At 47.4% G+C, this 15,415-nt stretch overlaps 1 protein-coding gene across 9 annotated transcripts in view; it reads left to right on the forward strand.

Moving 5' to 3' along the window:
• The window catches only part of CC2D2A (coiled-coil and C2 domain containing 2A), a 152,314-nt gene that overhangs the window by 71,172 nt on the left and 65,727 nt on the right, over nt 1-15,415 (forward strand). For 7 of the 9 annotated variants that reach the window (XR_011386194.2, XM_051830185.3, XM_089326957.1 and 4 more), the window contains 6 exons: nt 4,643-4,852; nt 5,137-5,243; nt 9,113-9,253; nt 10,429-10,585; nt 12,010-12,248; nt 12,948-13,125. Coding sequence is in view for 8 of the 9 variants with exons in the window: in XM_051830185.3 (XP_051686145.3) it covers nt 4,643-4,852; nt 5,137-5,243; nt 9,113-9,253; nt 10,429-10,585; nt 12,010-12,248; nt 12,948-13,125 (1,032 nt within the window). In the remaining variant the exon portion in view is untranslated. The remainder of the gene's footprint in view (nt 1-4,642; nt 4,853-5,136; nt 5,244-9,112; nt 9,254-10,428; nt 10,586-12,009; nt 12,249-12,947; nt 13,126-15,415) is intronic. The other 2 variants (XM_089326960.1, XM_089326961.1) reach the window with 1 other exon arrangement.

Below are 15,415 nucleotides of genomic sequence, written 5' to 3' on the forward strand. Positions count from 1 at the left end.
TTCTTGAAGGCAACAAATAGTTTGGTCTTGTTTTTTAGTCCATTCAACCAGCCTGTATCTTTTAATTGGAGCATTTAGGTCATTTACATACAAGGTAACTATTGACAAGTAACTACTCAGCCTTGTTGTTTGCTTTGGATTCCCTTTGTAGTTTTACTAGGAGACTTACTGCCTTCACATTCTTTCATAATGATGGCTATCTTTCTATGTTTCTATGTGTATCACATTCTTAAGCATTTTTTGTAAGGCTGGATAAGTGGTGAAAAAATTCTTTCAATTTCTGTTTGTTATGGAAGGTCTTTATTTTGCTTTCATTCATAAATGAGAGCTTTGCAGGGGACAGTATTCTGGGTTGAAATTTTTTTTTTCTTTTAAGACTTGGACTATGTCTCTCCATTTTCTCCTAGCCTGTAAGGTTTTGATGGGAAATCAGCTATGGGTCTAATTGGAAATCCTCTGAAGGTAATCTGGCATTCTGATCATGCAAATTTTAGAATCTTTATGTTTTACTGTTGAAAGTTTGACTACAATCTGTTATGGTGAAGATCTCTTCTGGTCATATCTATTAGGAGTCCTATGTGCTTCCTGTACTTGGATATTCCTTTCTTTCTCCAAATTATGGAAGTTTTCATTTATTATTTCACTGAATAGGTCTTCTTTTTAAAAGATTTTATTTATTATTTATCTGAGAGGTAGAGTGACAGAGAGAGGGAGAGACAGAGAAAAGTCTTCCATCTCTAGTTCACTCTCCAAATGGCCACAGTGGTCAGAGCTGGGCCAATCCAAAGCCAGGAGCCTTTTCTGTGGTCTCCCATGGGGGTGCAGGGGCCCAAGCACTTGGGCCATCTTCTGCTTTCCCAGGCCAAGCAGAGTGCTGGATCAGAAGAGGAGCAGCTGGGACACAAACCAGCATCCATATGGGATGCTGGTGCCGAAGGTTGAAGCTTAGCCTACTATAGCTAAGCACCAGCACCTGAATAGGTCTTATGATCTTTCTCTTTTCATGCCTTCAGGAAATCCTATCTCCCATATGTTGGGTTGTTTAATAGTATTCTGTAAATCTCAAACATTATTCTTAATTTTTCTAATTTCTTTTTTTGTCTGACATATTTCCAAAGATTTGTCTTCTAGCTCATATTCTTTCTTCTGCCTCACCAAGTCTGTTGTTACGGCTTTACACTGTATTTTCTATTTGACATACCAAATTCTTCATTTCTAATATTTCATTTTGATTTCTCTTCAAAATCTATCTCATGGGAAAAATTTTTCATTCATGTCATGTATGGATATCTCCGACTCATGAACTGGCTTCTCATTGTTTGAGTAATCCTATGATCATTCTTTAAAATTCCTTTTCAGGCATTTCATCAATCTCTTTGTCTTAACATTCTTTTTTTTAAAGATTTATTTAATTTATTTGAAAGACAGAGTTAGAGAGGTAGAGACAGAGAGAAGTCTTCCATCCACTGGTTCACTCCCCAGATGGCTGCAACGGCCAGAGCTTCTTCCAGGTCTCCCACACAGGTGCAGGAGCCCTAGAACTTGGGCCATGTTCTACTGCTTTCCCAGGTGATAGCAGAGAGCTGGATCAGAAGAAGAGCAGTCAGGAGTAGAACCAGCACCCATATGGGATGCCGGCGCTTCAGGTCAGGGCTTTAACCTGCTGTGCCACAACACCAGCCCCTTGTCTTCACATTCTAATATTGAAGTGTTGTGTCCCTTTAGGGGAGTCATGTTGTTTTCCTTATCCTTGTTTCTTGAATTTCTGGTTTATTTTTAGGCATTTGTGGAAATGTTTGTTGGTTTTCTCCTCTGATGGGTTTTATCTCTGAACTGTGCCTCTCTGGCTTACTAGAATGTCTGCTCTTTCAGTGAATACCCAGAGATACATGCTGGGTGTGGCCAGAGAGCTCTGGTCAGTGCTCCAAGGTGTAGCGAGCACCCAGGGTGACACCCACGTTGAGTGTGATAGATTTCCTATATTGTCAGCAGGGGAGAGGATATGATCATGTCTGTTGGCATAATCGCATCCTTACTTCCTTTCTTTCAAGGTGATCAATGCCAGGGACTAGCTCACAGTGTGTACAACCCGCAACCACACTGGCAGATGAACCACGCAAAGGATCTGTGTGGTCCTCAGTGTGCACAAGGAACTCTCTGCAATGACTCACCCCAGGCAGTCAGAAAGCTTTGAGCCTCTGACACCATACACGGTGATTGCCCAAAGAGCCAGCTACACCCAGTGCCCGATCATGAAGTTACAGGATTTCCACTGTCACAATGCGCAAGACTCCCACAGTCACGTGGTACGGAGGATCTGCTTGGCCCTGGGAGCCTGCACTGTCCACAGAGAGAGCAGAGATGTTCCCAGAGCCAGCTGCCTGTGTGTGCTCTGCCTTGGCAGTTTGAGCCCTGGAGCCTGAGGTATGTTGAGAGGGTGGAGGCACCTCACAGTCCTTCATGGGTGCCCAGCCCCCTCTCAACCCTCCCTGCCAGACTCAAAGTCAGTGGGGAATGCAGATTTTCCCCTCTGGTAAAATCCGCAGGCACATACATGCACAAGAGCTGCTGCTGCCTCTACTGGTATCAAAATGGTATCTTCTCCCCACCAGCTGTCAAGGACCCTTCTGGGAGGATGGGGAGAAAGAAATGTGCCCCTCTTTCACTGGATTACTGGGTACCCTGCCCCTGGCTAGAGCTCCAGGCCAGATCGGTGTGGCCCGCAAGGCTCTCCCTCTGGCAATACCACCAGTGGCATGGGCTGCCGTAGTCTGTTCTCCCTCTCCAGAGCTGGCGTCTCCTCCAGCCCCCAGCTGCAAGAGTCCTGTGTGGTTTCCCCACTCGTTGCTGCGCACCCACACCTCCCACACTGCTCTATGGTGTTCCTCTTCCTTCTGTAGAATTTCCAATGCAAACTTCTCTCCAATTCTTCCTTGGAAGTGCACTTCCTCCGCTTTCCTTGTGCTCTTGTCCCCTGGTCAAAGGCAACACATCTTTTCCTGTTCAGCCATCTTGGGGTCTCCCCTTCTAGGCTTCTGTGCCTCCCTCTGCACATCCTCCGTGTTACCCGTTTAGATTCCAGGGCTATCTTCCTCTCTAAGTAGATGGCTGCTTGAAGATGCTATAGGCATCCATTAATCTTTATTTAATAAATACATGTGAAGTGCTTTAGATGGATGTCTCATGGGCTATAAAACACTAATTGAATCTTTCCTCAGCCCCCCACCTCTACAGATAGAGATATATAGTGACTTGCCCAGGTCCCAGAGCAAGTTCAAAGAACCACGGCTGGAATCCAAGACTTCTGTCCCAAAGTTAGCATCTTTACATGATACCATGCACAAGAATTAAACTCAGATCATTCAGCACCTTCCACACAGTTTATGAAAGATGACAGCTTCTACCCTGGCTAGTTTTTACAAGTTGCATTTCACTTCAGAACTTCTAAATAGTACATGTGTGCTATATAATCATATGGTACTACTTCTCAGAGAACACAAATCGCTTCCAAAGCTCACCTCTGCCGAAAGGAAGGGTGAGTGATATGTGAAGCCATCAATCTTGACTACAGTCAAAGACACAAAACCAAAGATGTTTCCTCTCCACATTTAAACCCCGACCACAGCAGCCAGTAGGGACCAATACAGGATATCTTGAAGATGACATGAAAGAAGAGCCAGGAGAGATTCATAAATTTTACCCAAGTCCTCCAAGAAATTCCCACTGGAAATGTCCACTCCTGTCTTCTGTGCTCGCCCCTCCTCTCTCTTACTGTGAACACTTAACTTCCACCCCAGGAAAGCTGGATGCCAGCATGAAACCCATGTCAGGCTTAGTGTCTCCCTACTGTCTGCAAAATAAAATTTTTCCACATGTTTTAAAAGGGAGTATATCTGTGATCCAAATCCTCTGGACTAGAACCTACGCTTCTCTCACTGAAGAATTTCAAGATTGGGGCCGGTGCTGAGCACAGCGGGTTAATGCCCTGGCCTGAAGTGCCGGCATCCCATATGGGCACCAGTTCGAGACCCAGCTGCTCCACTTCTGATCCAGCTCTCTGCTATGGCCTGGGAAAGCAGTAGAAGATGGCCCAAGTGCTTGAGCCCCTGCACCAACGTGGGAGACCCAGAAGAAGCTCCTGGCTTCAGATCGGCATATCTCTGGAAGTTGCGGCCAATTGGGGAGTGAACCAGCGGATGGAAGACCTCTCTCTCTCTCTCTCTCTCTCTCTCTCTCTCTCTCTGCCTCTTCTCTCTGTAACTCTGACTTTCAAATAAATAAATAAATCTTTAAAAAAAATTTCAAGATCATCAGCTTACAAAACCCAAGATTTCAAGAAACAGCAGAGTCTGCATGAGAAACGTTAGGACTGTGACTTGAGAGAGTAATGGACCCTAAAAGACGTAGGGAAGCAAGACTGAAATGGCTTCTTTTCTCAATCTTGGTCTCTCATTTTCCTTTTCAAGTGTCCAAAAAAGAACAAGTCCCTATCACCTGGAAACAGGAAATCAAGCATCGTCCACCTGACTTGACCAGAACAGGAGGTGTTCTGTCTCCGACTGCTCTCCTACTGCAAATTCGAGCATCAGCTTGTAGGAGTGCCTCACCTGTGTTCCACCCCCCACTCTGCTCTCTCTGGCAGGCAGTGAAGTATGTCCACCGCAGTCAGCACATGATTGGGTCTGGAGACCCTTCTGGAAATTTCCAAGTGGACATCGACATTTCCGGGTTAATCTTCACTCATCACCCCTGTTTCAGCCGAGAGCACGTTTTGGCAGCCAAGCTGGCCCAGCTCTATGACCAGTACCTCGCAAGACACCAGAGAAACAAGGCGAAATTTCTTACCGATAAGGTACGTGTGATCTCCTCCAGACTTGTTGATGGGATTGGTCGTGAGAAGTACGTACAGTCGGGGCCACCAAACGGCAAGGGGCATGGCCTGGTTTTTATGATTCCCATTTTCTTGCGAAGAGGTCAGAGTTCTCTTGTCAAATAGTTCATTGGGAGAAAGACAGCTGGGTGCTTGAACACCATTCACAGAATACCTATGTCCGGCAGAAGCAGGTGGCCAGGTCAGCTCGCTTGCAGTAGGCAATGGAGTTTCTGTCTCCAAACCTGTCTCCCTCTCTTTGCAAGCTCCACGCTCTAAGAAACGCTGTTCAGACTGGACTCAATCCTGAAAAACCTCAGCAGTCTCTTGAAACAACTCAGAAGACCATCAAGGAGTATAAAGCTGAAATTTGGTGAGTAGCTCATAAATGTACCTATTGGCTTTTTTTCACTCTGTGAGATGGGTGCCTGTTTACAGTCTATTTTTTCCAGATAGCTTTCTAACTGCGCTGAATACATGTGAGATTACACCAAGTGAAATAATGAGCCACATCTGTCACACCAACACAGCGTCTCAAGCCCAGTAATATGAATGAGGATGTGGGGAAGCAGGGCCTCTCCTACACTGCCGCTTCCATCCAAGTTGCTACAGCTGCCACTCTGTAGAGCAGCCATAGCCTAGGAAAGTGTTGCAGGTGCCCAGCTGCCCAAACTCCTCATGCTGCTGCAGGTGTGCACGGGAACGTGCAGAGACGTACCAACGTCACCTGCGGTGGAAAGAACCAGCAGTAACCGGTCTGAAGGAGCACATCTTGACGTAGTCTTCCAGCAGGTCTCTGCACCACAGTGAAACCGCAGAATTGCAGCTGCATGTGTCAACATGATAAATCTGGAAAACCATCTAGAGTGGAAACTGTAGGCACGTTCACTGTATCGTGTGCATCACAGAGCCCAGTGGACTCCCGAAACAATGCTCATTTGTTTGGGATACACAAGTGTGGTGCAGACAGACAGAAAAGACACATGCCTGTTTCTTCCTCCTGGGAGAGAGGGCAGGGGCTGTAATAATGCAGAGGTCTTCAAAGGTGCCTCTGATACTTAAAAAAGAAAACAACCTTGAGTAAATGTGGCAAGGTGTCAACCAGGGATAGATACGCTACTTATCATCTGCACTGTTCTGTTTGTATTCTTCATTCTAAAATGCAAAAATTAAAACCCTGATCATAGCCAAACAGTGAAAAAATGTAGAATGTGGAATGCGAAGATCGCCTACCACCCCACCCCTCGGATGAACAGTTGTTAGGTTTACTCACGTTTCGATGTATGTGTTCACTGTTTAAAGGAATCACGTCTTCTACACCATTCTGCAAGGACACACCTTGGACCATCTCCTCTTACTGTACACCTAGGTCTATGTCATTTAAAGACTGGCATGATGTGGATTCATTATATTTTGTATAAGTCCAATTTAAGTATTTGTGTTATCCCTACTTTATTGTTGAAGTTGTGCCATAATTAAAATTCTCATGTGCATATGTCTGTGTACCTATCCGAGTATTACTTCTTGCACTTTTCTTACAATCTAGCCATGAGATGTTAGTGAAGCTTGTATATTGTGGTTGTCAGCATATGAAGATATGTTTTTAAAGCATATTGCAGTCTCCATGGGAGGAAAATTCTTGTTTTAGTATTCTTTGGATAAGTAAGTGACAAAAAGCTATCCTGAAAGCAATCATGGTTTTAGAAGAAATTGTGTTCGTTCATCACTATTTGACAAACAGCAGAATTGTGTGCGAGAGCACACATGGCAGACCCATCCAACAGTTTTACTGCCCTTAGAAATGAAAAACATTTATGACCCAGTTAAAGAGTTCAGAATTTTGTGCCCTCGCTGACTTCTCGTTGTTCTAGGCAGGTGAACTGTTGCTGGCTGTCTTATCAGGGGGACACAGCTCCTCAATCCCTTAGGGACCCACTCCTCAGCCACCCTGGGAAGCGCCCCCCACCCCCCACGTATCTGCTGAGCCCTAATGGGTGCAGAACACCTCGCCGTGCACCTCCTTTCTGTTTTCCAGCCCCTCACACTCCTGCTCTCACCTTGCCCCCACAACGCAGACCTCCCTGCAGCCCGGGATCCCCCCACCACTGCTGTGAAGTTGACCGTGCCCAGAGGTGGGGGGACAGACGGCCCCTTCCCCGCACCTCCACAGCGCCCTCTGCTGGCTGCCCTCGTCCTCCAGCCACCTGTCCGCACTGTCCTCTGCCCAGGATTCCTCGCGGGTTGTTTTCTTTTTAACTCTTTAAAAATCTGCGATTTCTCCCAGGATGACCCTGTGCCTGTGCTGGTTTTAAATACAGTCTTCCACACACCACTCCCGAATCCCCAGTCAAAATTTCCCTTCCCTTCTCCTCCAAGGCTCCGGTTGTAGCTTTTAAAGAAACATTTTATTGTGATTCTCTCTACTTCTTTAGCTCATATGCCAAATTTTTCTTGCTAAGAGTTCTTTTTAACATTTCTGAGAACTTGTTTGGTTAGGTATCATTAAAGGAAGTCGAAAATATGTCGGAAACCTTGAAGATGTCCTGTTAACTCAGAAAAATAATTAACATTTTAGCTTTTAAAAGTGAGGCAGGGGGCAGGCATTGTGTCATGGCCAGTGAAGCTGCATCCTGTATTGGGGTACCTGGTCCCAGTCCTGGCTGCTCTGCTTCCCGCTAGTGCCAACCCTGGGAGGCAGCAGATGATACACCGTGTGCTTGGGTTCCTGCCTCTATGGGGGAGACCCAGATGGAGTTCCTGGCTCCACATATCAGCCTTGCCCAGTCCTGACCATTGTGAACATTTAGGGAGTGAACATTTAGGGAGTGATCTCTGTCCGACTCCCCCATTTTTCATTGTCACTCTGCCTTTCCAAATAAATAAAACTTTAACAAAAAGTTAAAATGAGACAGATAGCATAAGAGAAGAAGAGAGCACCTGCTAATGACAGAGAGCAGTTGTCAGTCACTTTCTAAATACCAGGCAAAGTTCCAGCGCGTAATGCCTATTAATTCATGTATTCCTCCCACCCGCCCTATAGTCAGCTCTGTCATCATCCACAGCCTACAGACATGGCATAGACATGTGAAGTGGGATGGCCCAAGGCCAGCCAGTAAACAACGGAGCCAGGGTTCCAACCTGGGCAGTCTGAGTCCAAGCCAGGACATTGGCTGGTCCACAAGGAGAATGTGTCGTCTTGCATTTCACCACTTTCTTGCTTTCTAAGGACTTCAGAAAGTCCTGAGTCTTGGCTTCCCAAACACCAGCTTGCTGTCTCTTGCCATTTTCCGTTTGCCCAGCCGCAGGTTGAACCATCAGTGTCCTGGGCCTCCTTGCTTCTCCATACCTTCTCTATAGAGCAGCTGAGCCAAGCACACCCTCAGGAGCCGGGCCCTCCTCTGGAAGTCAGGCAGGGCTCCTGGGTGCAAGGCTGCCTTCCTGGCATCTGTGGTGCTGTCTTAGGCAAATCTCTCTGGATGTCATCATCATTTGTGTATGTGTCTGTCTCCTGAACTAAACTAACTCTGAGGACAGAGACCCCTCCTCTCCCAGATACTCCTGAATCCCCCAGAATGACACACGGTACTTGTTCCAAGGTAAACCATGATCTCAGTAGTAACTCATTAATTAATGGCACAAGAGTATTTTGAGGTCTGGATTTGGTTACCATTTGTAAAGAAGGCTTAACATCAGGAGATAAATAATTCCCAAACACAATAAATAATGACAATAAAGATGAAAGCGGGTTCAAATGACACCTCTTGAGTCAAGCCAAAAAATTCAGTAATCTAGATAGCCCTGAACAGTCTCCAAAGCATGTGGTGAACAAGACTGTTTCTCTGCAGAGTGAACTCGTGATGTGTGTTAGTGCAGAAAGATGTCGTGTTCTGTCATTAGTAGGACAACATCGTAGTTCCCAAGTGTTCCATCAGTTAGTCCGTGAGACCTCTCTTTACCAGGCCCCTTATTTTATACCATGGAAGTTTTGATGAGGCTTTTAGAAGACAATTTAGCCAAGGTCAGATGCACATAGAACGAATGAGTTGAAATAAACCTCTCTAAACAGATGGGCATCCTGTTGTCTTTGAATTGACATTGGTACTTGGTTTTCTAGTTCTTGTTTACAATCATTATGACCGTCAAACTGAATGTACAATCCCTGTGATGTTATTCCTCTCCAATTTATAAACAAGCACACTTCTGAAATAACTTTAATCTATGCCCATTGGTTCTGTCTTGTAGGCAAACAAGAAGACTTCGGGATGCTGAACAGGAAAAAGATCGAACATTGCTCAAGACCATCATAAAAGTGTGGAAAGAGATGAAATCCCTTAGAGAATTCCAGAGGTTTACAAATACACCCTTGAAGCTTGTTTTGAGAAAGTAGGCTTTTTTCCAAGGATTGCTTTAATGGGTTGTATCATATATTGAGAAAAATGTATAAAATATAGATACCTTGGTGGGCATTGGGGTGTAGTGGGTTAAACTGCCACTGGGGCTGCCTGCCTCTCCTATCAGAGTGCCTGGTTTGAGTCCTGGAGACTGTTTTTCCAATCAGAATGGGGAGCATGATGGGGCTGGCAGCATGGTACAATGGGTTAACACACTGCCTACTACACTGGCATCCCATCTGTGTGCCTGTTCAAGTCCTAGCTGTTCCATTTCTAGTCTAGCTCCCTGCTAAGGAGCTGAGAAGGCAGCAGAGGATGGCCCAAATGATTGGCCTCTGTCACCCACATGGGAGACCCAGATAAAAGTTCCTGGCCCAGTCCCGGCCATTGTGGCCATTTGGGGAGTGAACCAACAGATGGAAGACGTCTCCCTCTCTCTCTGTAACTCTGCATTTCAAATAAATAAATAATAATGGCAAATGAGTTACCATGAACCCACTCCCCAAGCTAAAAAGTTGACCGTAGCCAGTACTTGGGCAGCACCGTGATCCTCTACCCGGGAACATCCTGCTGCATCCCAGAAGTAACCGCTGGGATTTTGTGATTATTATTTCTCTGCCTTTAAGTTTTGCCCTATATGTGTAATCCCTAAAAGCAGATAGTTCAGAATTACTGTGTTTGCCTTTCCCAGGAGCGAAGGTATTTTGTACTAGTTCTTCAGTGAGTAAACACATGTTTCTTTTCTTCAATACCATGTTCCTCTGCTGGGCAGCACAGAGCTATGTGTTTGCTTTGCAATACTGCGTTCTATGAATGTATCAAGTTAGAAACATTCACATTTATGAAATATTTCATTTTGAACTATTCATTTCATGTTTGTTTATCAGCTATTCTTTATACTATAAACTGGTGCTGATATTGCCACAGGCTGGGTTCACAGTCCAGCTATTCCATTCACCAACCATGCATTCTTGGACAAATTCCTTGCCTTCTCTGGGCCATGGTCACATCATGGATGACATGCAGGTGACAGTGCCTGCCCCACAGCGTTGTGAGTTAACATCAGCCACGATGTGTGAAGAGGAAACCCAAGGAAGAGTTTGCTGAGATTATTACTCTTAACTAATTCCAAGCAAATAACCAAAGCATTCTAAATTATCTTAAAAGGGAAAAAGTGGACCAGAAAGCAGACGAAGAAGCATTTGAAGCGGAAATCCAAGCGGAAATCAGTGAGTTGCTGGAAGAGCACAGGGAAGAGTACGAACAGAAGATGGAAGAGTACAGAGCTGCGCACCAGCAGTGGAAAGCCTGGAAGAGAGCCCAGGTACGCAGGCTGACCAGGAGGGCTTGAGAGGAGGAGACTGGGCTGCGGGCTGGAGTCCCCTGCCAGCTCTGCTCTGCTCCATCTCTTTCCCTGCCCCCTTGCCAGGGGATGATGCACTTATTGAAAAAGCCACCCGGGGGCAGGCGCTGTGGCATAGTGGATAAAGCCGCCGTCTGCAGTGCCAGCATCCCATGTGGATGCCAGTTCGAGTCCTAGCTGTTCCACTTCTGATCCAGCTTTCTGCTATGCCCTGGGAAACCAGTACAAGATGGGCCCCTGCACCCATGTGAGAGACCTGGAAGAAGTTCCTGGCTCCTGGCTTCAGATCAGCCCAGCTCCAGCCATTGCAGCCATTTGGGAAGTGAACTAGTGGATGGAAAATCACTCCCTCCCTCCCCCCCCCCACCTTCTCTCTCAGCCCTGGCCTCGGCCTCTCTGTAACTCTGCCTTTAAAATAAATAAATAAATCTTTTAAAAAAAAAACCACCCAGCCAGCAGACCCCACAGCCAGCTTTGTTCATGGATGGCTTTGAGTAGCCCCCCTTGACTGTGTGGGTGAGCAAACAAGTCTTAATATAGCAGTCTCTGTTTGGAGTATTTCACATGCATTAGCCCACTGAATGCAGGGTACTGAGGCCTCCAGGTTTCCTTTAGAAAATTCTATGACTTTATGCACATGACCCCGCAAAAGTGAATCCCGGGGTGTCAGCAGTGCCTTTGGCTCTCAAGTCTTATCTTACTATGAGATCCTTTCTTGCCCTTGCGAGCCTGTATTAATGATCACGTGAATAGCTAATATTTTTTTTTTTTGACAGGCAGAGTGGACAGTGAGAGAGAGAGAGACAGAGAGAAAGGTCTTCCTTTGCCATTGGTTCACCCTCCAATGGCCACCGCGGCTGGCGCACTGCGGCTGGCGCACCGCGCTGATCCGATGGCAGGAGCCAGGTGCTTCTCCTGGTCTCCTATGGGGTGCAGGGCCCAAGTACTTGGGCCATCCTCCACTGCACTCCCAGGCCACAGCAGAGAGCTGGCCTGGAAGAGGGGCAACCGGGACAGAATCTGGCGCCCCGACCAGGACTAGAACCCGGTGTGCCGGCGCCGCAAGGTGGAGGATTAGCCTAGTGAGCCGCGGCGCTGGCCTAATATTTTTTAAGTCTCTTCTAGGCACCAGGCACTATGATAAGTGTTTTACAGACATTGCTTCACTTCAGAGGCCCCAGAGGAGTTTCCTGTGCTTGTGCCCATTTGGTAGATTAAAAAACTGAGGCCCAGAGACATCAGGTAGCTTAGTAACCTGCCTAAGAGCACACAGCACACAGCTCATTGAAGGGGAGCTGAGCTCTGCATCCAGGTCTGTCTGGTTCTGAACGATCTATTCTTACATGAAATTCCTGATTGATGTCGGGTTGCCTCTTACCCAACAGAGGGCCAGGAAGAAGAAAAAGAAACACGCAACAGAGGAACCTCCTGATGAAGAGACCGAGGAGGCCCCACCCGAGGAAGACCCTGGAAAGCCCGTCCCTCCAGAGCCCACCGACAGGGCAGTGTTGGAGCAGCAAGTGAGGGAGCGAGCAGCCCAGAGCAGGAGGAGACCTGGGGAGCCCACGCTAGTCCCAGAGCTGAGCCTGGCGGGCAGCGTGACACCCAATGACCAGTGCCCCAGGTGAGGAGGCGTTCTGCCTGTGGAGGAGGCTGACGCCTGCCCTCCACACACACACACACACACACGTGGGGAATACGTTTATTGAGCTACCCTGGTGTGATCAGGAGAAATGTTGGCTCTCTCTCGGCTTGGTCAGGCCAGGCTGTATGAAATTGGTGGTGCTTCCCACTTTGGGGCATTTCTTGGGGTTCACCTGCTAATGCATCCCACTGGCCACTTGGGAGCACGCTGTGGAAGGCTGCCTGTGGGAGAAGCAGCCCAGCCTCAAATCTACACCGGCTCATACTTTTTAGGATAAAACTTCCTGCCCAAATATAAATCATTACTATCTCTATGGTTTGGATTCATGCCATTCAACAAGAAATAGGTTTGCTTAGTAATCCACTGCCTTGGATGCTAATATAAGGCATGTTTGAAGAAAGTGAGGAGACCACAGTACGGTGATGTTGGGACCCCAGTTCTTAAATTCCTTGTGCCCTTTCCAGGGTCTGACAGTGGCTTCTCCATCAGTTCCATATCACATCATTTTATTAAAGTAAGTCGTGCAGGACCTGTGGCTATTTTAGTTAAATGGGGCTGATGTGACTGACAGAGTAGCTTCCAGTGTATCTTGTTCTGTTCAGTGTCCACTTGCCAAATAGCCCAGTGATCCTCCATAAATTCATACTAATCCCACCATGAACGGTCTTCCCTCTGCAGGGTGGAGGTTCTGAGAAGAGAAGACGTGAGGAGGCGCTCTGTGTACTTGAAGGTGCTCTTCAACAACAAGGAGGTGTCCAGAACGGTCAGTCGGCAGCTAGGAGCGGACTTCCGAGTTCACTTTGGACAGATTTTCAATTTGCAGATATTCAACTGGCCAGAGAGCTTAACGCTTCAGGTACACATTTCAGTTACATTCACTGTCCCATGACTGTGTTGGTCATTGCCTGTGTGAGATGGTTTTATGTCACCCACTGGCTGTGCAGGTGAATTGATACCTTCGAGAGGAACAGCCTCCTCCTTGGTGGGCAGAAAAAAGCTGCAGAATGACTCTGGCCATGGTGCTGAAGTGTGCGCCTAAGAAGGAGTTGGGGATGGAGGAGGTTTGGGGACAGGGGTTCATTCATTAAAGAAATACTTCCATCTCACCTCTACCAGGACCCTTTCAGAATAGAGCAATAACTGGTTTTGCCCCAATCATAGGTAGTTATGATGGGAGTGGAGACACAGGTGCTAGTTAGTAAATCTCCCCACCAGCCTAAATCCCACCATCAGCGATGATATTTATTTATGTGTGCTCCCTCCGGAAGCTCCAGAGGGGATCCCTTCCTCGCCCCTTCCAGCTGATGCCAGTGCTTGTGGTTCCTTGGTTTCTGGCAGCACAGCTGCAGCCCCTGCCTCTCTCTTCACATAGCCTTCCCTGTGTCTCTTCAAGACTTATTGCTTGATTGATTGATTGCCTGTTCTAAAGCACCCTCTTTGGGAGTTAGGGCCTACCCTAACTCACTATAATTTCATCTCAGTCCTTAACCAACTGTATCTGCAAAGACCCTATTTCCAAATTAGGTCATGTTCTGAAGTTCTGGGTGCACATAATTTCTGGAAGACACTACCCACTGCAGCATCTTAAGCTTCTTTGTCCTTTTGGTGGATTGTCTTGTATGATGGTAACAGATTTCTCCCCTTTGGTTCTAATAGGCTTAGTAACTAGGGCTGCACCTACCCTTGTTTCCTATCCACCATCAGCACTGGTCTCACCCATTGCTAAGCAGGAATTTCTCACTTGCATCCATTGCCCTTGCCAGAAATGACTGATAATGCCTTTATTCCCCTACTGAGCCTGGGTACAGCATCAGAATCCTTCTCAACACATTTCTTCAGGCAGTCCCTCCCTATTGACTGTAATTGACACTAAGTCTGCAGGCACCAGATAAGAGTATATTTATCTACTTCTGAACTGAGTGGTAAACAGCTGATGCCCTGACTCCCCAGAAATGTCCATCTGGCCACAGGGACCCCATGGCTTGTCCAGATCCATCAACTAAAGGGGTGGCTGAGCAGCTGGCATTTGCAGCAGCCACTAAGCCATTGCCTGGGACACACACACTTGGGACACTCTTGGCTCTGCTTCCAACTCCAGCCTCCTGCTCCATGCACCCTGGCAGGCAGAGGTGTGCTCAAGTGCTGGGGTCCCTGCCATGCACGTGGGACACTCAGATTGAGGTCAAGACCCTGATTTTGGCCTGGCCCAGCACTGGCTCTTGCACGCATCTGCAGGGAAATGAACCACAGGACAGAAGATCTCTGCCTGCCTGTCTCTCTGCATCTGTGCCTCTCAAAAAAATAAAAAATAAAAAAAATTTTTAAACATTTTCCTTGAAATTTTAGAACTTGGCTTAATCCAGTCACTCATAAATTCTGTAAAATATTACCTAAGGTTTAAAAAAAGTCTAAATATTCTGGAACCTAAAAAATAAGAAATCATTTTGCTGTTAATATGGGTGAGGGGATGACACTTGTGCTTTTTTTTAAGTATTAGAAATAGGTTTACATTTGGAGTTTTTGTGGAAAACTAGATTTCCTTAAGCCTGGAAACTCCCTTCTGAATATTATCCACGGGAAAATGGTCTCCATGAATTTCTACTCCTCCCCCACTCCCATCCTCACCTCGATTTCACAGGGAGTAACACGAGGTGATTCTGTGTGAAGAGGAGTGGAGGCTGCCCCACGCTGCGCTGGGGTGGTGGGCCAGGGACCCGGGTGGGCACAGCCAGCCCTAACTAGCCCTGCTCTCCCTGGGCTCCTCACCCAGCTCCGTCCCCTGCTCAGGGGCTGATGGCCTGGGAACACGCGAGGGGCAGAGCAGGGTCCCTGTGGGCGCTGTTCTCCAGCTGCCTGTGAGTCTGCTGCAGTGACCGCCTCCTCGCCACCCACGGACACGCAGCTCAGCCTGAGGCACCGTCCACCGAAGGCCAGAGCCCGCCTCAGGTGTGGCGAAGAGGAAGCCCGTGCTGTGCCCACCCAGTGGAGAGCAGCCCTTGCAGGGCACTCTTCCAAGGGCAGTGCCTTCTGTCCGGGAGCGTCTGCGGGCGAGTGGCCCTGAGTCCTCACGGCTTCCCACGGCCGCCCCACCCTTGCAGGGGTCACCTCAAGGTTCAGTAAGACTGGCACACAGGTGCATCTGGGTT

This window comes from Oryctolagus cuniculus, chromosome 2 (assembly GCF_051225735.1).
Source record: "Oryctolagus cuniculus isolate XC-2025 breed Fujian yellow rabbit chromosome 2, ASM5122573v1, whole genome shotgun sequence".
Taxonomy (NCBI): domain Eukaryota; kingdom Metazoa; phylum Chordata; class Mammalia; order Lagomorpha; family Leporidae; genus Oryctolagus; species Oryctolagus cuniculus.